The 21,853-nt window shown below is 41.4% G+C and overlaps 1 protein-coding gene across 1 annotated transcript in view; it reads left to right on the top strand.

The window, feature by feature from the left end:
- Positions 1-21,853, top strand: part of ATP9A (ATPase phospholipid transporting 9A (putative)) — a 62,647-nt gene that overhangs the window by 18,969 nt on the left and 21,825 nt on the right. The window contains exons 5-15 of the mRNA XM_061441828.1: positions 2,539-2,597; positions 3,454-3,505; positions 4,072-4,166; positions 5,328-5,408; positions 6,664-6,739; positions 9,800-9,876; positions 10,459-10,619; positions 11,416-11,558; positions 12,270-12,382; positions 14,815-15,027; positions 20,091-20,252. Of these exons, the coding sequence (XP_061297812.1) occupies positions 2,539-2,597; positions 3,454-3,505; positions 4,072-4,166; positions 5,328-5,408; positions 6,664-6,739; positions 9,800-9,876; positions 10,459-10,619; positions 11,416-11,558; positions 12,270-12,382; positions 14,815-15,027; positions 20,091-20,252 (1,232 nt within the window). The remainder of the gene's footprint in view (positions 1-2,538; positions 2,598-3,453; positions 3,506-4,071; positions 4,167-5,327; positions 5,409-6,663; positions 6,740-9,799; positions 9,877-10,458; positions 10,620-11,415; positions 11,559-12,269; positions 12,383-14,814; positions 15,028-20,090; positions 20,253-21,853) is intronic.

Genomic DNA, 21,853 nt, shown 5'->3' with positions numbered 1-21,853 from the left:
GTTCACATAAGAGATCAAGACTAGTTGCTTTTTAAAACTGTTTTAATTACCTACTTGTATTCTGATTAACTTCAGAAAATATGAACTGTATTTAGCACTGTAAGTGCTAAATACACACTGTAAGTGCTAAATAAACCTGTGTGTATTTAGAAGAAGCTCTTTAGGTGCATTTATAAAAGCAGTAATTTATTACTCCAGAAATACTTAATTAGCAGAGCAATACTGGGAAATGAAGCAGTTGTGTTATTAGCTAATTTCTTAAACATGCATGAGAGCATCTAATGTTTAGGAGGGAGTTTCCCCCTAGAAAGAAAAAGGGATTACAGAATTCCCCAGATCAAAATAAAACTAATTTGAGTAAGTTGCTTTATGGGAGTCCTGAGTCAAAGGAAACATCTGGTCCCATGCCTTCTTAGCAGGACGTGTGGTATATACTGCAGAGATCTCATCCATGAGAGGCCAGGAGTATGGCTGGAAAAGCAAAATTAGCTTTGCTACCCAAATAGGGCATCTCATTTATACAGGAGTTATAAAAATGTGCATTGGTTAGAAAGGTCCTCTCTTTCTTTTACCTTAAAACAGCTGAGGTTGGGAGGGTTATTGAGCAAGACAAATCTGCTCCAGCTGCTTTGATTTTTCTCAAATTGGAAATATTTAAAAGCAGATGATAATTGCTTTAGGAATAATGATCCAAAAAGCCTTTTATGTGTGTAATGATAGGAAATCATCATGTTGTAGCTTTGCCCAGGTGTTAATTTTTCTTTTCCAGCATTAATTTACATCATTAAGGAAAGCACTACAAAAATAAGTTTCTATTCCTGAACCCTGCAGATAGTACTTCCTACACTGACAGTTACCGAATAAATCCTTTCTCTTTAAGAGAAATACATAAAACATGGTTAAACAAATCCACCTCTCCTTCCAAGAGCACAGTGGTTTAGGAATTGCTGTTCCTGTGTGGGGAGAGCACATGGGGGCTTTTTCCCTTCTTTGCACAGGAGAATATTCAAAAGCACTTTTTGTTGTTTTGTGAATAACCGTATTAAAAGGGGAGGAAGAGATGTTATCTGTCAGACCCTTTTAGTGTCATAGTACCTAACTTTGTGTAGCCCATACAGAAGACTGCCAGGGATGCTTTTTTTGATCCTCTTGGAGTGCGGCTTTTCTTTTCAAGCCTCTGCGTAATGGACTCTTAATCCCTGGTATGCTTCCTGCCCCGGCAGAGATGTCTTTAGCCCAGCATTCATTTTGTTTACCTTTTTTTCTAACTAAAAATCTCACAAGGCAAAACCTAGAATCCATGGAAGACCTATGAGATATTTGTGAAATGGGCCATGACTGCTTATAATTTGTAGGAATAATTACAGCATGTAAGGAAGTCTGCATTTATTAGCAGCAGTGATGAAGCATGTTGTTAAGCACACAGTGTGTCACCAAAGCAGCAGGCTGCTGGGAGCCCAGAATGGCTTTCATTGTTAATTTGGAGCAGAAACACTGAAGCATATCCTGAGAAGGATGCTAATGAAGGGACTGCCAGTAGTAAAATCCTGGTGACCTTTGTGCTTTGTGCTAATTTCTATTCCCCCTCCCTTCCCCCTTCTCCTTTCCCCCTGAGCTGCTATCTGGCCAGTTAGCCCATGAATTTTGAGGTACAGTAGGGGTGCTGTCCATGCTGGGGTGAGCTCCACGTGCCTCCCCCACTTCCACTCAAATCACAGCAGATTAAAGAGTCTTTTGTTGAAATATAACCGGCAGACACATAGAGGCAGGGTTCAAATTAACTGATTATAAATCACTAGTTACTCTGAGAAGCCAAATCTCGAGCTGGCTAATGATTTAAAATTACTAGCCAATTGTTAAATTAATCCCCTGTTTTAAAGCAACTGGGAAATGTTTGACAGCTGCAAAGAAATAAATATTTACGTGTTTTCTGTAGGACCTGTACTATACAGGGCTTGTTCAGGCTGTGTCCATTGAGAGGCGACGGAGAGGTGGTAGAGCTGAGCCAGATACAAGAGCTGTGGTGCGGAAGGAAATGAGCCTATTCTTTAAGATGGGCCCATTGTACCTTACAGCTTCTAGATCTTGGCTTGAGTGTTGAGCTTTAAACTTTCAGCTACTTAAGGGAAAGAAGTTGGGAGCCGATGGTTCCCTACTGTAATTTTCCTATGGTTGCTTCTGTTTTCTGCCTGACACAAAGTGTTTTTGAATTCTTGGGTTAAGTGGTACAACATAAGGGCTTGTTTCAGAGTGGTTGCCAGAGAGTGATTGGGGATTCCTGCAGCCAAGGGTGAGATCTGGAGCTGATAGATGAGAGCTTTCAGCCCTTTTCACAGATTGAGACCCAGTGCTTTACCCAGTGGGAGCTACGGGCTTGATGAGTCTTTACAGGGCAGTGTTGCTTAATTCTTGTAACAGAAACATTACCCATTTTCTCCAGAATAGTGAGGTGGAAGAAAGGGATGTAAGGAGCACTGCACAGCACCCACAAACCCTGCGCTACTGCTGCTCTGATGCACTGATAACTTTCCTTTGCAGGTACTGTGAAGGTGAAGAGCTCTAATATACAAGTAGGTGACCTCATCATTGTTGAAAAGGTTAGTCTTTATGTGTATTGTTTTTGTGTACTTTTTTGCAAGACCATAGAAAATGAGATGTTTTGAAGTCATATTTGTTTTATATAGGCTTAGAACATCAAGTAACGAGCACTAGTTAAAATATTTAATAACTTTCCAGGGTTTCTGCTCCCCCCCCAGTACAGCCTTGTCATCTTTACAAATGAGTGCAAATCTGTAGATATGCGGCAATAACCTAATTTTTCCACTTACACTATATCAAGACAAAAAGCCTCCCTGGTTCTATCTGTGATTGTGGGACACAGGTTAAACACTTGATACCAATGCAAGGTCCAGATTTTGCTTTGTGTGTAAGCAGCACAAGTATTGGGAGATACAGTGGCTTGTTACAGGTATATTTCCACCTTTCTACAAGTTTGTGTGGGTTTTTTTAGCCACTGATTTTTGTTTTCACACTCTGTGGAAGCAGCTATGACCTCGAAAACCATCAATATGAAAATATTCAGTAAGAAGAAGAGGAGAATAGTAGCCGTAGATTTGAAATACGTGCTTTCTTCTAGCATGGGCCTTCTTGAAACAAAACCAGCAATAGTTTAAAATGTCTTCATACTTCTAGAATTACTCACTAGCCCTTTTGTAAACCTAGTAGCTGATTGGTCTGGTCAGTGGGAGCTGGCACCAGTTATTATTCTGTACTTGGAATTCTTCAGGGAAGTGATTTTAGGATTCAAACCAAAATGAATACCAAGCTTCAGTTTGACAAAGAAATCCTCTTTCTCTTCCATATCCCTTTTGCTTGTCACAGTGGGGCTGTGGAAGGCGGCTGCACACGCGTGGAGGGCTGTATACACAATAATGGCTTTTCTTCTCCTAACAGAACCAGCGAGTCCCTGCTGACATGATCTTCCTGAGGACATCAGAGAAGAATGGTAAACATCTGGAACCAATTGTCAAAATAGCCATTAACCTTTCACTGGTTGTTTAGAGAAAATTATCTTCTGGAAACGTGAAAGAAATAGATAATAGTAAAATTTTAGAGAGACAGAGGATTCAAATGGGTTTATGGGCTACCGCTTCTTGACAAAAACTCTGGTTTTGTTTGCTTGTCAAAGAATGTAGGTGGTTGAATCCAGGGTAAATGAATCTGGTTGCATAACAGTTTGCATTTTAGATGTAAATAATTTTACTTGCCCTTCAGGTTTGTTTTGTTAATTGTGGGGTAAGGAAATGTTTGATCAGAAGAATTGGAAAACACAAAGGCTAATGAGAACATTTGAAATGTCTTAAAGATACAGTGCAGAGTCTCACTGTATTCTGGACCAGTGGAAGGAAATCAATGTGTGATGCAAGAGTATCTTAATGTTATTCACAGATATTACTTGAAATCAGGTACTGTTGGTAAAGAAAGAAGGATGTCGTAGATATAAAGCCATTTCATATAGATGTACCTGAGACAGATCTGGAAAGAGCACTGACTGGTGTTGAAAATCCGCAGGGTCTTGCTTCCTTCGCACTGACCAGCTGGATGGTGAGACAGACTGGAAACTACGGCTGCCTGTTACCTGTACTCAGAGGCTGCCAACCGCTTCTGTAAGCTGCCTTTGTACAAAACACTGTACTTGGTAAACAAGTGTATCTGTTTGACCTGAAAAATGTTTGGATGCTGCTTCACTTAATGGGCTGTTTTGAGAAATGGGTTAATGTGGCATTGTTCTGCACAGGCCTCAGTGCATGCTACACTAATATTAGCTTTGGCAACAAACATAAGGCTGAACAAGCCCTTCCCAAGCTCCAGGCAAGGTTTCAGGTAAGGTGAAGCTAGGTGTCTCTGTGCTGCATGGCTGTGGCCACAGAGCTGTGCAGATAGGCACCAGGGTTGGCAGCAGAAGGTGGCTAATAGTAGGATGCTCCTGTTTTCTTTTTTCTCTCCAGAGACCATTGCAGTAACTTACTGCAGGTCCTGTAGAATAGGCACCGTTGGTGATGGTACTTCTCAGATGCTCCATTTCATTCCTTGCACAGCAGGATGTTCAGAGGCACAGTCCATGGAATGGCTTCAGAGGCTGTTAAGTTTTCATGGCTTGCCTTTATGAAAGGAGTAGCGTCACCGTGGAAGCCCTACTGTATGATCTGAAATAAGCATCCTCATAAATCGTGCTGTTCCGCAAAATCACGTGCTGAAGTAGATGTGTGTTACTGGTTTTTTTGGGTTTTTTAAAAAGAAAACAAGAAAAAGCAGGAATCAGAGTACCTGCATTACTGGTGTTCTATCTGTGCAAGGTTATTTCATACAAAGGCTTTGAAGCAAGGCATCCTTTCCATGGAATTCGTGCATGTGTAGGAGTCAGCAGTGAAAAACACTGAAGAATTGGTGTATCTTCTTGTCACCACAGAACTGTTCCTAGAGACAACTGTTCCTTGGTTACTTTAGAAGACTAGTCCAAACCTTCTTTGCTACAAAGTAATAAGTGTCCTAGGCTGTCTTGAGTATTTGGGCTGAAATTTCTGTTATGAGGGCACTGACATTTAAATAACTCTTGGGAGTCTCGGGCATCAGTTCAAGAAATATTCTTCAGTGAAGCTGGTGTATCAGTTGTATGTTCTCTTAAACAGCTGGGTTCCAGTAAGTAACATGATTTAGTGATTATCTTAACTTGATAAATAACTCTTGCTCAAAGTATTTTGGTAGAAGCATTTGAACATTATTAAAATGTGGTTGCCTAACTGTCTGCCGAAACATGGCTTTTACAGGAACTGCTGCAAATCCGATCCTACGTATATGCGGAAGAACCCAATATTGATATACATAACTTCGTGGGGACCTTCACAAGGGTGAGTCTTGTTGACATACTTGAAATCATATCTATAGTGTTCACTATGCAAGCTTGTTGAATGCTACCAGGCTGCCAATTTTTTTAGGAGAAAGTGAAGTCTGTATTCTCATTCCTTCTTGGATTTTTTTTTTTTTTTTTTTTTTCTGTCTTTATTTATTTTTTTTTTTAACTTTTCCTTCATAAAATCCATCAAATCTGAAAGAAAAATACAATTATTGAAGCTTTGACTTGGAAACAATGTCATAGGCTGTTTGGAATTGAGGATCTTACTCTGAAGGTATTAGACCTGAACACTCTGACAGATTGGTAGTTGTGTATTAGTGGTGCCTGTTCAGAAGGAAACCTGGACCACTGTGGACTCTGTAGGATTCAAATCCTTTAACTGTGAAAAGACAGAGGATCTTAACTAGGTCAGGCAATAGCAGTCTTAATTTTGAATCAGTTGGGTCTTTGCCCTCCATTGCATGCAAGCTGTGTGAACTCAGTTCTGTGTCTGTCCCCTGTTTCAGAGGGCAGCAGCTCAGAGCCACTGTGAAGTATCACTGTTAAAATACATATCTCTTGTCTTGCTGGGAAGCTGCATTGGCTTCCTGGGGCAAAAGGCTGGGTTTTCTTCCTCTTGGTGAGATTATGAAAATTTTAAAATGCATCTCAATTCAAGGATTTCCCCTGGGGAGCTTTCAGAGGACTAAATCATTCTGTAACAAATTGGAGCTTTAGAGAAGTTGTTTGCTGGTATTTTAGTTCAAAATTGTAGGTTTTGGCCTCTTCTCTTTATGTGGCACAGTTTTATCTGGTTTAATAGTGCTGGCATGGAAGAGGAGTTTGAGTGGCTTGGGGAGGCAGTTCTTGTAAAAGAAGGCTGCACAAACATTAATTTACTTTCTCATGCAAAGGTAAAATTGTGTAGGATTAATCTTTTGGTGCCTAAGAGCAGTTGTGCTTTCTTGTGGGAATGGTTTCCTGTAGCCCCTGGAGAGCTGCTGATAAATCCTTTTCTCGTTTATGATTCCTGGGGACATTCAGCAGGCAGAGGTATCTTAATAGATGGAGGGGTTTTTGGTTGGTTGGTTTTGGTTTCCCAGTCCTTCTGTTCCACTGCAAGAAAGTGGTCATGTGTTTAACCCAACCAGAGATTTACCTGGGTTTATCAAAGTCCTCTGTCCAATCAAGAAGCCCTCTACCAACTCTGTCATACACTGATCTTTTGCACTGCTGACAAATCTGTTATTTTTCCTTTTATCCTGGTGTAGGAAGACAGTGACCCTCCAGTAAATGAGAGTTTAAGTATAGAAAACACCCTGTGGGCTAGCACAGTGATTGCATCAGGTAAGATGGAGGCATGTGTAAATCTATTTTAAGGGAATATGTTAACAATTTTTAAAGGTCTTCTTGTAATGGAATAATAATCTCTGTCAGTTGGAGAAATTAGCAGTTGGAATGAGGTTTCCCACTTGTCCTAACACCTCTGGGGAGCTGAGCTGACATCTAATTGCCTCTTGGACATTCCTAGATGTGAAAGAATTGGCGTGGCCTTTGGGCACTTTAGCATCTAGGACCAGAATAGCACTTAATTGCTCTCCACATTGACATCCTAATCTGTAACAGAAATGGTGTCAAATAGATTCTGGTAACAGAAGCTAACATGAAAGATTTCCAGGTAAGTGCTTCCATTGAGTTTGTCTTATATACTTTTAAAAAGGAAAAAAAAAAATTCTTTGACAGATTTTGGCTTCTATATACGATAAGCTCCCAAGGCTTGAGATTAATCAATGCCCTTTTGTAGAGGCTTGTCAAAGTAAAAGCCTTGTGCCTCTCCTGTCCAGCGTGTTGCAAAGTTTGCAGGGCAATAGCTGGAGGAGAGTGAAATTCTGTAATATGGTTCTGGAATTAAAGTTGTTGGATGGAGAGCCTTGACAGTGTGGTACCAGGGTGTACATAGAATTGATAATAATAGGTAGGAATTTGAATTTCAGAAGATGTTTTTGATGCACCAAAAAGGTTTTGATTTGCTGTCTTAAAAGCAGAAAACAGTAAATAAATTTTATTCCTATATGTTTCTATCTAATCCTGCTCTGACTCTTCTTTGAAGTGTATTACAGTGTTGTCACAGTGCTGTGAGCAAGAGATTGTAAAAAAAGCTAGTTGTCCAAATACAATTTAATCAAGGTCCAAATAAAATTTAACCAAGTAAATTCTGTTTATAGATTAGTGATTGCCATGCACTAGGTACCTTACCTTCCTCCCCTCTGAGTGCAGACACATGTAGTCAGCCTGGCAGTTTTTGGTACCCATCAGACTGCTTAATACATGAGTCTCAGCTCATCCTGCTTTTGAGCAAAATAGATGGAGAAGTGGAAAGCCATTTGTTTTGTGACTGTGTGCTGTATGGCTCCTCTCCCCACAGCACCCTTTCCCAGGGGTGCTTTCTTGCCTCTTGTATCAAAGCTTTAATTTTTACCAGCACTTGAACTGTTGCAGATATTAAAGTGCAGTGGCCAAGTTTAACATAGGAATGTATTACAGTGAAGAGCTCTACTGAATTCAGAGGCAAATGCTGTCAAAGCTCTTCCTCTACTTTACACTCAGCTGAGTGTATTATACAAGTGGGTGCAGGTGCTTTTCCCCAAAGGAGGACACGGTGCATGCTCTGCCTCACCTGGTCATTACTTCAGTGCTGTGTAGAAGTCCTGGGTGGTCTTTGTCTCTGTATCAGGGCAAGCAACAACCTCCTCTTTGCGCAAATGAACTTCCTGTTGGAATCCAGTCCTCCCTGCCGAATATGAACAATGTTCTTTGTAGATAGACGTCTTTGAGTTCAGTTAATAGGAATAATGCTTGCAAATATTTTCATAATTGCAAATGCTTTCTGCAATTGAGTCTGTTCTGAGTGGCCATAAAACAACTGGAAACATTCTTTATATACATACCAGTCTGCCTTCAAGCTGTTTTCTAGCCCTGGCAGGTTTTTCCTCTCGTTTTGACTGACTTGATCAATACAATACTCAGTTTTGTTTCTCCTATGGCGATAATAAATAGCATGTTTTAGGTTATTCCAGTTAGGAAAAAAACATGAATATTCTTTTAAGTGAAAGCTGTCAACTTGTGGTGATGCCATCTTGCTGGGTCAGCCTTTGCTAGTAAGACGTAGCAGAGGTATGTGGCTTTCTCCATCTGCTGTAGTAGGAATGGGTCTGACTGACTGTTTGCAGTTGGTTTGGAGTAGCTGTGCCATCTGCTGATTTGAATTGTGATGATCTTACCATCACCTGCCATCTGGCTCCGGTGATTTGTTTTGTTTTTCCAAAGGAATGTTTCCCAGTGTATTATTAGAAACCACCTCTTCTGAATCAGTCTTATTTAAAAATAATTCACTTGAAGCTTGTTGAAACTTTGGGAGCAGGGAAATAGCAGAGCATAAAATAGCACTGTATTTGCTGGAATGCTTTTTTCAGTGGTGTTTTTCTCCATTTTTAATGACTCCTAAGATTTTCTAGTAAAACACTAGAATCAGACTTTGGCAGTAGCAGCTTTTAAACTCTTGATGGTAGATAGCTTTTTCTTTATGGCTTTTTGCAAAGTCTGTAAGAGAAGTCGGTAGAAACCCAGTAATTTATGGTACTAAACTGTATTATGTTTCTTTGAGAAAAGGAAGAACTTTGTTGCTCTCAGCTGTTTAGCAACTGTGGGACATAGCATTAAAATACCCTGGTAAGCTCCCAGCAGCTCCATCTGTTACAGTAAGGTAGGAGTTGGTATGATTCGCCTTTCAGTATGAGCAGCAATTAAACAAATACTGAGTAAATTGTAGATTTTTAAATAAGGTAATTCTGTCTTTGAAAGCTGTTGGAATTAATTGATTTTACTGTGATTGTGGCAGTTTTCACCAGTAAAGAACTGTAGCCCAAAGCACTGATTTTAATTTTGACAGACCACTATCTAGTGTAAGGCAAACTTACCCACACCTAAGTGGGATTCTTGCTGGTGGGAGGAAAACCAATAAATCCTCCACCCTTGGCAACTTCTATTTATAGCAAGACAAGTGACATCAAAAGGGGGTCAAGGAAAGTGGAAAGAGCAAAGCAGTTCACTTCTCTTTCCATGCACATTAGTTGATGCAGTCTGTGATGCTGCATCAAGTCCAGCCACATGGGCAGCGTGGTTGAAGTCTTAACTGACTGTTTGTAGGTTATCTTCTGTTCAAAGTCTGTGTTTTCATAGGTTTTATATTTTAGGTACCATTTTTAATTTCTGGTTGCTATTGCTTCTGAAATTAACCTGCTAAAAATCCTTCCTAACTGTCAAGCCTTTGGATCCAACAAGTATTTTTATAGTGAAAACTAATGGAGCTTGGTTATCTTCTGCTGATGCATGCTCTGTTTTCTTTAGGTACTGTTGTAGGAGTTGTCCTCTACACTGGAAGGGAACTACGCAGTGTGATGAACACTTCAAACCCAAGAAGTAAGGTATGGTGAGGAAAGAGTCATAATACATAAAAAGAGGCAGAAACTTGTAATATTTTAAAGGAAATCCTTCCGAATGCTGTATGTACATGCTATAGGGACAGCTTCACAGGAATAATGATTCATATCTTCCAGCTTGTGATTTAAGATAGTCACCATAGCAGAACCTGTTTCTGCTTATTTTTTTGGTCTGTTATACATGTGTCTTACCACTTCAAGATTGGTAAAACCATTGTTTTATACTGTTATAATGAAATAGTCCCAGTTAGAATAGGAAAGCTTATTTTGCTGCATTCTTCTATTATAGCAAAGCTAAGACAAGGTGCAGGGATGTTTATATAGACAGCAGGTTTTGGCAGCAGGAGTCCTCTCACACCTCTTTATGCCTTGCTTTGCTTTCAAAGGCTGGAAGTCTTGTTTAAGAAGCTGGCAACAGTATTGTTTGTAAATTTAAATGTTTGTAGTGTTTTAAAAGAGATGTTGGCCAGTGGGGAATGGCTCTTTGGCAGTTGATTTCCTTTGTGAATACTGCATTGAGCTGACATCCTCATTTGTGTGCTTGAAATGTCTCTCTCATTTCTTTAGATTGGTCTTTTTGATCTGGAAGTGAACTGTCTTACCAAGATCCTATTTGGGGCCCTTGTGGTTGTCTCACTTGTCATGGTGGCCCTTCAGCACTTTGCTGGCCGCTGGTATCTTCAGATCATAAGATTTCTCCTTCTGTTCTCAAACATCATTCCCATTAGGTAAGGTGTTCTCTAATTCTACCCAGCAAAATAGTTCCTGCTTTGTGTCTTCCTCCATGCTTCTGGTGTGAACAAGCACATAAACATCGGGGGGCGGGTACCCATCGATGATCAGGAACTCGTCGGAGGAGGGCGTTTGGCAACTAAGCAAACCCAAAAATAGAAATCGAGTTGCTGTTCAAACATAAAGAATTGCTTTGTTGTTTCTGCTGAATGTGTTCAGCATATTCCCCTGTTCACTGACTAACTCAGTCTGTGGATTAGTCATTTAAGGCCCCTTCTTTCAGTGTTTGGGCTACCTGGTACTTTGATAAGAGCAGAGCAAAAAGGGGAAAAGTGTTATTTACACAGCACGTAGCATGATAAGACCCAGTTGCCTTTTAGAGGAGATTAAAACTTCAGTGTTTAATTGTGCTGTATTAACAAGTAGACCGTTACTTTCACTGTAGGTCTGGGAATTAATTTCCAGTTCCATTTTTAACGTGCTGTCTGTGTATCAGTCATGGTGTCCTTACTTGTGTGTGTCCATCTTCCACTCAAATGATATCTGTTCTTCTCAATTCTATCGTCTATTTTTGAATTACAGTACCACTGCAGCAATGCACAGTCCTCCTCCCCATTTGCCACACAGTCACTGACTTTAAATATAATTCTCCAGAGACACCCTCTTTGGCAGCTCAAATTCATCATGGAGGAAGTGTCCTTTCATCTTCCTTTGGCAGTTCATGATGACTTTTTCCAAAGTTTAACTGGCAATACATTTCCTTGTTCTTTTTCCCCTCTTCTTCCTGCATAGTTTACGTGTGAATCTGGACATGGGGAAGATTGTCTACAGCTGGGTCATCCGCAGAGATTCCAAAATCCCTGGGACTGTGGTTCGGTCCAGCACTATTCCTGAGCAGCTGGGGAGAATATCCTATTTGCTTACAGACAAAACAGGTATTTCATCTGAGGTTTAGAGTCATGGTATGTTGTTGTTTGGATTTTGTGATGGGTTTGGCCAGCCAGAGAGTATAATGTAAGATTTCTTTGGACTAGAAGAAATACGCATTTCCCGTCACTTCGACAGTATAATTTAATCTGCCTTTTTTTGTGTGTTCTGAATGCATTATAAGTAGGATAGGGCAGAAATATTATGCTACTTCAAAGATCACTTGAAGTATGCTATTAAACCAACGATCGGGGTATGAATAAAAGCAACTTCTTAGAGTTAGTTTTCAAAGCCAGATGAAGATAGTTTACACGTGCAGGCATAAGCATACTATCCATCTTTGCTGCAAGACCTAAGCTGTAATGAAAAGCTTGGTCTGACATAAAATCCTGGTCCATTGAAGCTGTTTCTAGTTGTCTTTGGTTCCAACAGAACCATAATTATGCCTGCAGCCTTTGCTGGCATCGACTTTGGGGTTAATCTCATTCTTATTTACTGGCACAGTGATGCGCACCACTGCTTGTAGGGAGAATCAGCCCTCAGGCTTGTTAATATTGTCTTTCTTGGTGGCCTCAGCCTTTTCTGTAAGCCTGGTGCAGTGACTGATTCAGGTGCTGGCTTAGTTTCTCTTGAATTTGGGGTGCAGCAAAGATGGGAAGGTCTGCTGTGGAACAGGTGTGTTGGCTCTCACTCCATGCCTGGTGCTGCTTCTGTTACAGGAACTCTTACACAGAACGAGATGGTCTTCAAGCGACTTCACCTGGGAACAGTAGCTTATGGCCTGGACTCCATGGATGAAGTACAGAGCCACATATTCAGTATATATACACAGGTAGAATTAAGTTGCATTACTTAAATCATTGTTCACAAGTTTTCCAGGTCACTGGTCTAAAGATGAGTTAATATGGCATGGATCTGCTTATACTTCTTGGAAAAGTCTGAAGGACTCGGTAAGCGATAACAGAGAACAGTAGAACAGTGTATCAGTATCACTGCTTTAGGCCCAATGGTTAAAAAAGAAAATGGTAGAAGTGGAATTCTTTCACTAATACGCTAACGAATTCTGTGGTGCATAACTGACATCTGCTTTGAGAACTATCTGTGCCTAAAGAAGGCAGCAAAGTCAACATGTAAAGCACAGAACAGGAAAATCCTGTTTTGGGAAGTTTCTCCCTAGCATTCCTCTTCCAGTATCACAGATGAGCCAGCATCTACAAAGCCTTCATCTCTATTCTTAATTTCAGGTTTTTATGATAACCAGGTAATGCCATGTGACTTGTCTGGGTCTGCAAATAATATTCCTTAGCATGTTACAATGGACAATCAAAGCTTCTTATAGATGCATATACTTCCTTTGTAAAACAAGGGATGAGGTTTTACTTAAGAATACTACTACCTTGAGGAAAAAAATATTCAGCTGTCAGTGACTGATGTTCCAGCTACCTCTCTGTGTGGTATTTACAAAACATGTAAGAATTGTCACTAATAATGTAATCATGGAAGCATTATTTTCCATATTCTGTTAATAACCAATCTCTCAACTTCAGATAGAAACATTTATCTTGTGACTTACTATTAGATTTTTTTTCCTGTTGTAAAATGTGATTCCAGAGATGCAATCTGCAGACATTAGTGATGAGTTACTATTCCCATGTCATATGTGAAACATTTTCATTTCTTAAGAGTTGTGGAATAGCTTCATTCCTATGGAAACTGCAGAAGTAGTTCCTCAAGTGCCTGTGCCTTGATGATGCACACCCGATGCAGTGAACTGGGTTTTTCACATCACATTGATTTTGCTTTGCTTTAGAGGTTTTAGACTCAAGTACACTTTCTATACCCCCCACGAAGTGAAACATGAAGCCAGCATTCTTGCCTGGAAAAAAGGCACCATGTACTGTAAATGGGATTCTTATTTTTGGCTTTTGTTCATGGTGGTAAAGACACACAGCAGGTTTCCTTGACCTCAGTGATCTGTTTGGTGGCATAGCCCTTTACTGGGCAGGCTGTCGGGATGCAATGTGCTTTTAACTAAGCGTATGATGGTTGATAAAATACCTGGTATTTTGAGTAATTCTCTTCTTCACTGTCATGTGTCGCCGGTAACTTGTAACTCCTCTTGCTATTCCTCTCTCCACCCCCCTCTGTTTTCACAGCCACCTTAGCATCTGGTTCTTCTCTTGGTATTGAGATCCTTAAATGACTGAACTGTACTTAAACAACAACAAAAAACAGATTTCAGATCTATTTACTCTCATTTTTTACTCAGTCTCCAGAGAAAACTTGACTACTTGTTAATTATTTGCCAAAGTATTCAATATTTGTTACGGATGTTTGGGTGACTGACAAGTCCAGTTTGTGACCAGTGCTTTATATCAGTTTAAATGCACCTCAGCTGAAGGTTTGTCGTTGTTTGATTTGGTCAAAGCCTGTTGCAAAAGTACTGATAAGCAGGAATATTAAATTTTCGGCTCTTGTGTGTTGTAATCCCTAGAGCATGGAAAATAGCATGTGGAATTAAACTGGTAAAGGTTATGTCTCATAAAATGTTTATAATTACCAAATGAGATTCCCTATAATGAGAAGCATTTGCTGGCAGTGATTCATTTTGAACTGTAGTTCTTATTCTTTGCTCTTATTTTTACCATGTTGTGGCCTTTGACCTGGAAGTGAAACTTTTGTCCTTTTGACACTAAAGGTTAACAGAGCAGGAAACTAGATCACTGTGTGTCCCTTCTTCAACCAGGATAATTTAGTAATTGTGTAATTATCTGAAGTCTCCCATTCTGATACTAAAAATAGTATTAAAAATTAAATGAATGTAATTAATTCTAGGCCCATACAAGTCATCTGTTTTCTGGTTTTGGCAATTATATTCTCTTGTACATGGAATGCAATTGACTGAATTTTCAGAGTCACCAGTCTTTTATGGAGCTAAATGTGGTTTCACCAAGTCCTCTGACTGGTCTCTTGCCAGTTGCTGTTTGGATCTGCAACAAAGGGTCATCTTCAGAGGGTACAGTTCCAAAACCTTAGGTACATCTTTTGGGGCACTTCACCAGTAGCAATGGTTGCATTACAACGGGATGTGTTCCCAGCAATGGTCTGAGTTAAGGTATATGAAGAGCGCATCTCATTGCTGGGGACATGAACGTGTGCAGCTGATACATGTATGATCTTCACTGAAGTGAAAACTTACTTTAAATTATCTTCTTTTCTTTTCTTCCTGCAATAAGACTTTATTCCGCTTTCCTTTTTTATAAGCAATCTCAGGACCCACCTGCTGTGAAGGGCCTTGCCTTGGCCACCAAGGTGCGTAAAACCATGAGCAGCCGAGTACACGAGGCAGTGAAGGCAATTGCTCTGTGCCACAACGTGACACCAGTGTACGAGTCCAATGGAGTGACAGACCAGGCTGAAGCTGAGAGACACTATGAGGACTCCTGCAGGGTGTACCAGGCCTCCAGTCCTGATGAGGTCAGTATCCATTTGGCTGTATAAAAATATAAATACGACCTTGCTTGCCCCTGGGAAAAAAACTGTTTGGTGAAAGTATTCCTGTCTAGTGAAGGGGATAATATTTTAATGTATTTATTGCACTGATAACTGACAGACCATGAGTGCTCTCTCAGCTGATACACTTAAGCCAAATCTGCCTCTCTGCCTGAAGCTACAGAGCTACATAATGACTATGATCTGGCTCTTCTGCATCGCAGTTTTGCTGGTGTTTCTGCACGTTTTGTCCAGGGTATATTTTGCAGTTCAGAGATGTGAATCCCTTTGACAATGTTTGTTAAATTATAGGTAATCTTGTCTTATTTGGGGGATAATGACTTGTGGAAGGGGTTAGAGCACTCCCGCAAGTCAGCTTGTCCCTGACCTTCAAGGTTCAGATTTCTGGACCAAGTGAAGAGTTGTAAATCACACTGGATATCATTGCTAATCCAGGACGCATCCCTTCCCATGGAGACAGGACAGACCCAGAGCCCTGGTTAACTCTGCACAGTGAGTTAAGTGCATGAGTTTGTCTCAGGGCAAAGCTGGGCCCTGCCAGTTCTCTGCTGGCACTCAGTCCAGCCAGGGATATGCAGGGATGTACAGTAGGGATGAACTTTACAGCTCACTGGAGACTCACTGGAGACTCTTACTGAACACCTGAGAGATCAAATTCACTACAGGATTTAGGGCTGAAGCATTCTTTACCACCCTCTGCAAAGCTTGGAAAATCTAATTAGTGTGTTGTTTCCTTCTGCGATGAAGACAGGAGGAATAAAATAGGGTTTCCTGTATTGGTTGTACTTCTTGGATACTTCTTTAGTGCGACCAAAGTAAAACAACTTGTTTTCTGTTAATTTGTACAATTACACTTGCTCTGTGCCATTTGAAAGACTGAAGTTTGAAACTTCCCATAAGAATCCTAGTGGCAGCATGAGATCTTATCATCCATTTGACTACATTTGGAGGGTTCTTCCGTCTATTGCCCCAGATAAAACAGGTTTGCCCCCTGTAATAACCTTTTCACCTTTGACATCAGAAAGGAAGCTGGCTTTCCTCATTCTTAGAGGTGAGAAATTGTATGCGTAGGAATAAATTTATTCATTAGAAGCCCAGCTGTGTGAGGATTTAGAGATTGTCCCATGTATTACGGAAGGACTGGCACACAGAGTTAGCTTCTGCATTTCATGTGCATTCAAAATACTCCCTGTAGTGTTTCTTCCAAAGTAGACCATTCATTTCACACAGTGTCTTCTTGTCTGTACTATACAAAGCTGCACCCTTACTTACTTATCTCCCACCTCTGTTGGTGTGCCTATAGTGACAAGCGCTTACTCCTCCCTGGCTTTGGAGCTGGTGAGCAGTGTGCATCTATGTCCTTTCCCACCACGTAATCTGGGACAGTATTTTGCTTACCTGCTTTTCTCCTCTAGTGTGTTGCTGTCCCCTGTACAGCTGACAGAAAGCAACTGCCTTTGGATTGAAATGAGGTCCGAATGATTTCCAGATGGTATTTTTTTTGTGATCTCCATTTGAGTGGGGTTTTTTGGTTTTGTTGTTTTTTTTTTTTCCCCAAAGCATTTACTGGCTATTTTTTGCCCAGATCCTCTGTTTATTTACATGTATGCAGTGGTATATAGTGAAGTCAGCTATTTTTCTTTTCCTTTTTTGCTTTATACTGTTCTGTCTTTAAAATATTTATGCAGCAATTTGTCTCAGATACCCAAGGGATTATTGTTTGTTTGTTTTACTATAGCATGATAACTAACCCGTGTTTATTGTTTAAATTCTTTTTTCCTTTCTTGTGGTGTCTTAAGTGGTGAATTACAGTGGGTTCAGAAATCAGATATGTTTTGCTGCACTGAGGAAATCTTGTCTGTAGGTCTTAGATATACAAATACTGTTTAGACATGCTCTGTGTATGTCATACTAGATGGTACAAAATGCAGGATCAGCACAAGTTGAGTCCTTTAGAAAAGAGCAATGCTGTTAAATAGCATTCCCTGCAGAGGAATGGCTCTGGACTCCTGTTAAAGCCAGCCTTTGAAATCCTATATCAATAAAATATTGCCATGGCAGGGAAGGTCAGTTTATGAAATGAGTACAAAAACTTGTATTCTCTTTACTTTAACAGCAAGGGTAATTTCTACCAGTTGGCATAGGATTCATTTCCTGTAACAGAAAGCAGGATTTCCTAAATTTGTTTCCTGTGCACGCTGCCATTTAGAAGTCTTGAAGTATCTTTATTCAGATATCAGTTACAGCCTTGGGGCTCTGCAAGCCAGTTGTCAGTTGTAGCCATACAGTAACTAACAGGGGAAATGAAATAGATATAATCTGATCAGAGATAAGAGTGCCTGGGATTCCTGGGCAAACAGTCTTTAACCCAGACAACCCGCTGCAGCTGCCAGGACATGAAAGGGTGCACCGATCAATTGGTTTCTGCTTGCTGTCTGCCTGCCTAGGCAACCCTAAATGGGACGTTTGTAGAGCAACTCATGGCACCGAAGGATCAATTTGTCTCTTTAGAATGAAATTTATTAGTCGATATCCACTTCAGTGGCGGCTTGGGTAATTCAATTGTCAGAAAGAGCAAAGTTTGGGGAATAGTGTGTAGCTGCTCTGCTTTGTAATGCTCAGATCTGTATCTGACTTGGCCTGGATGGAGCTGCAGAATCCTGGACTGTGGTTAGGGGCTTTGTTCGTTTCCCCTCATCAGTGAGTGTGGACTCTCTTGAAGGCGTTTGAGGGGTTTCAAGCCTGTTTTTAAATCTAACTGGTTTAAGCTGTAAACGTATTTTTGCATTTTGAATGTTTCTTTTTGCTGTGACTGAGAGCACTTCTATCTGTTTGGATGGCACAGAGCAAAACTCTTCTGTCTCACAACTGAGCTGGAATGTGCTCCCTGTCTTGGGGTGCCCAGACCCTGCAGAAGAGCCATCAGCACTTCCCAAAGCCTGGGCCTGTTGTGCTGCTTGTTGAATGGGGATGGTAATGTCAGTGCTTTTAGTACATCTGACGGGAGCACTTCAAAATTATATCACTTTCTTTCCCAGTAATTTATTCATTAAGCACTATAGAGGCTGGGAAATGGCATGTTCAAAGGGGTCAGCCCCACTTCCCCTCTGGTGCTGAATGCAGTTCACCTGGAGGGCCATTAAGGGTTGGCAGGACCCATGCCTTCTCAGGAGCAGAATGGCAAAGGGGGATATCTTTCATTATTCATCCCTTCCATTGATGTATCTTTTTGCAGTCTCAGGGCTGTTGGGAGTGGCTGGTGTTTTTCAGTGCAGCACAGTTTGAAGCATGTCACGGGCATGACGCAGCACCTCTGACGTGCTGCTCATCCATTTGTTCCTCTGCACAAGGCTTCAATACTTCCTGACATAGGATTTAAATGAGACTGTCGGGGGAGGAGGTGCCTGTGAAAGAAAGTGGCAAAGGAGATGCTTTAAGGGCTGAGCTGGGAGCAGAGATTTCTCTCTCCAGAGATTTGCAGCTTACCACCATGGGCAGATCAACAGTGCTGCGCACATGGAGCATCGCATAACTTCATGCTGTGAAAAATTCCTGATAATTATTTCTTAACCAGAGTATTAGAGACCCAAACCCCATCTGCTCTGGGAGACAGTTAAGAGGATTATCTGACTGCACACCTTAATGCACCAAGGATGGCTTGAAGAAACTTTTGGACACGATAAGCTTGAATGGGCCTTTGATTTGTTGTAATCTTTGTGAATAAGCTTGCAAAAACTTGCTAATGTTAAACCAAATATTGATTCAAATTGATTTAAAGGTCTTTATTATAAATGCTTCCATTTTTATCTGTATCTTATGTATAATTTCCCCAAATAAATTCTATTTTTGTCTAAGGCATTTGTGGTCACTTAAGGCATTAAAGGCAGAACCTGAAAGGCACAAGGGATAATAAACCTTCAAATCAGCAGCAACCATGTGCCCAGCACTCTCATGCCTTTGAAAATGTCACTGTAAAATACTTCCAGTATTTCATGTCTGTTTGGAGAAAGTATCCCTTGATCCTTTCTGGAGGCCAGTGATATATGGGCTCGTGTCAGCTGCTGCTCCCATCTGTTACTGCCAAGACAGCTTCTAGAGTTAAACCCCTGTATCTCAGGAGCCTGGATCTTAGATGGATGTGTCAGCTGAGGTGAGGATTCTGGTGGAATTGTCAGGGAAGCAAAATAAAGGCTTGGGTTGTCTGTCATGACTGGTTGTAATCTAAGTGAAAGCTTATGATGGATTTATTGGTGTAGGTCCTTAAATTGTAGGAGCTGCAATCAAGATGATACCCACATAAGTTCATTTAAATTAGTTCTGGTGCGTGCCTTGAACGCTTTGGGGTCTGTTTTGGGGTTTTTATTTTGGTGGGGTGTTTTTAATGTTTGGGGAGAAGTGATTCTCTGCTAATAGGTGCCTGAGCCAGCCTTCAGCTGTCTCGCAGTGTAGAGGTTGAAAGCTGTTGATGAACTGTTACTACCAGAGTGTAACACAGAGCTCATTTTGTTTGCCTTTTCTTTAATATGAATTGTTAATGTGCTCTGCATTAGTGTTTCTGGCTTTGATACTGTAAATCCAGGGTGAATGCACTGTTTTGAATTCTTGATTTCATAAACAGCAAACTGGGAAAAAACACATTCAAGAAGTGTTTGCAAAGAGATGTGCCTGATGTGTCCGAGCACCTCCGGTCTGGGCAAAGGGTGCCGGTGCCTGCCATGGCTGCAGGGTTGTCCTTTGGGATGTGGTAGTCAAAGGCAGGGATCTGTCCACCTCCTGCTGATAGTCCATCCGCTGAATCAGGCAGGAGCTGGGCTGCCCAAACCCCCAAAACACTGGTAGTAAGCTTCTAACCTCAGGAAGAGCCAGCTAGAAGGAGCCATATAGGAGCATGTGTGAACTGATCCGTAGTGCCAGTAATGACTAATGAGCTTCTCTGCAGCCCCCACCCACTACCCCTTCCCCTCTGGTGCTCCTCAGGGGGGCTATGGCTTGGCCTGGCTTCCCTCACTGTGGCCTTCTCCTTTCAGGTGGCCCTGGTACAGTGGACTGAGAGCGTGGGCTTAACACTGGTGGGTAGAGATCAGTCCTCCGTGCAGCTGAGGACACCGGGTGGCCACATCCTGAACTTCACCATCCTCCAGATCTTCCCCTTCACTTACGAGAGCAAGCGCATGGGGATAATCGTTCGGGTAAGTGGCTTCGGGTAAGCTCTCGTGTCTCTGACTCTCCTGCTAACACAGTGTGAAACCTGTAAACCACTTGTTCTCACCCGTGCTGCTCTTCCTGGCTGAGTTTTGCAGTCTTTTCTAGCTCAGGCTCTAGGTTAGTTCTCTGTTTTGAGCTAATGGCATCTCACTGCTGGGTGATACATCTTTTTCTTGTCTGTATTTTGTAGTAAGTGCTGTAATGCCCTGGAATATCTTTAGCGTATTGATCTTGCATCAGCCTTCCAGTCCTTATAGCAGCCTTCCCATACCTAAAGGGGCCTACAAGAAAGCTGGAGAGGGACTTTTTACAAGGGCAGGTAGGGAGAGGACAAGGGGGAATGGCTTTGAAGCCTCAATCTGTGACCCTGGGGCTGTCTTTTCATCTGTCCAAAAGCTCCTGCCTGTCCTATCCATGCTACAGTTGTGCTGGCAGAGCTGGGGGGACTGTATGATGGACTGGGGCTGTGAGGTGACCCAGGTCACAAATGCTTTCCCTTCCTCAGGGTCAGCCAGGAGCAGGAACTCAAACAGGTTCACGGGTCCAGCTTAAACTGCGTCTCCGAAGCAGTTGTGGTGGCACATCAGGGAGTGATGGAGATGACAGCAAGTGGGAAGGAGGGAGGGGATCCTGACTGATGCCACAACAAATAACTTTTGGTTATTGTTAGTGGGTTTTTTTGGAAGTGCTCCCCAGATCTCTGCCAGGCATTGAAAGTTCCTTCAGATCCCATGGAAGTACAGCATGGCAGCAGGGATGCACTGGATTCCACTCCCATGGAAGCACTTAACAGCTGCAGGGATCTTTTTTTGAGCTATATACTAGAGCCTGCAGCCATGCTGAGAATGTGGTGTCATGAGCAGGGCTTGAAAATAGCTGAGTAAAGGTAAAAGGGTGCATTTGTGCAAGTACCTTGATCAGCAGCTGCAGGGACTGCGCACGCTAAATACGTGCCCAGTTGAAATTGCATACGTAACTTTATGGTTCTGTATACAAATACAATAAAAGACTGGACTTTCAGAGAAAAAAAAGTAGTTTAAAAGAAAGAAGAAAGTCTGGGTGTTAAAACCATTTGAGATCAGTTCTCTGTTATCGTCTTTAGTTTTCAAGATAGTGCTGGAGAGCCTGTGTTAGCAAGGTAAACAAGCCCAGCTATGGTAAGACACTTCCATTTGCCTGCGAATCAAACAAGGTGAAGCAGTCTGAATATTTCTTTTGGAGATAATTACAACATCCATGTTAATTTCTACTGAGAGTACAGATAGATAAGTGGTACCAGGAATCTAAACCATGAATATGAAACCTGTAATCCAGGGCACGATATAATTTGTTGTATCATTTCTTGGGAAGTGCAAGTTTGTTATATGTTTGTTAGGGTGGAAGGGGTAGGTAAGATTGGTGGGTTTGTAACTATCCCCCACCCCCCGCCCTTCATTTACTCTGTGGTAAAACTGGCTGTTTGTTTTGGGGTGTCAGGAAATAGGGTGTACAAATATCTTCTGCCTCATGTATTTTAAGTTACAATAGGAGGAGTTGCCTTTGTTTTTAGTTAGAAGCAGTCAGGATCAGCGTTGCATGCATGGCT

Source organism: Pezoporus flaviventris, unplaced genomic scaffold (genome assembly GCF_033815535.1).
Source record: "Pezoporus flaviventris isolate CSIRO_AGI_PZ_B2104156 unplaced genomic scaffold, CSIRO_AGI_Pfla_v1 ptg000213l, whole genome shotgun sequence".
In the NCBI taxonomy this organism is placed as follows: domain Eukaryota; kingdom Metazoa; phylum Chordata; class Aves; order Psittaciformes; family Psittacidae; genus Pezoporus; species Pezoporus flaviventris.
The sequence above is the reverse complement of the archived record's forward strand: the minus strand, read 5'-3'. Positions and strand labels throughout refer to the sequence as shown.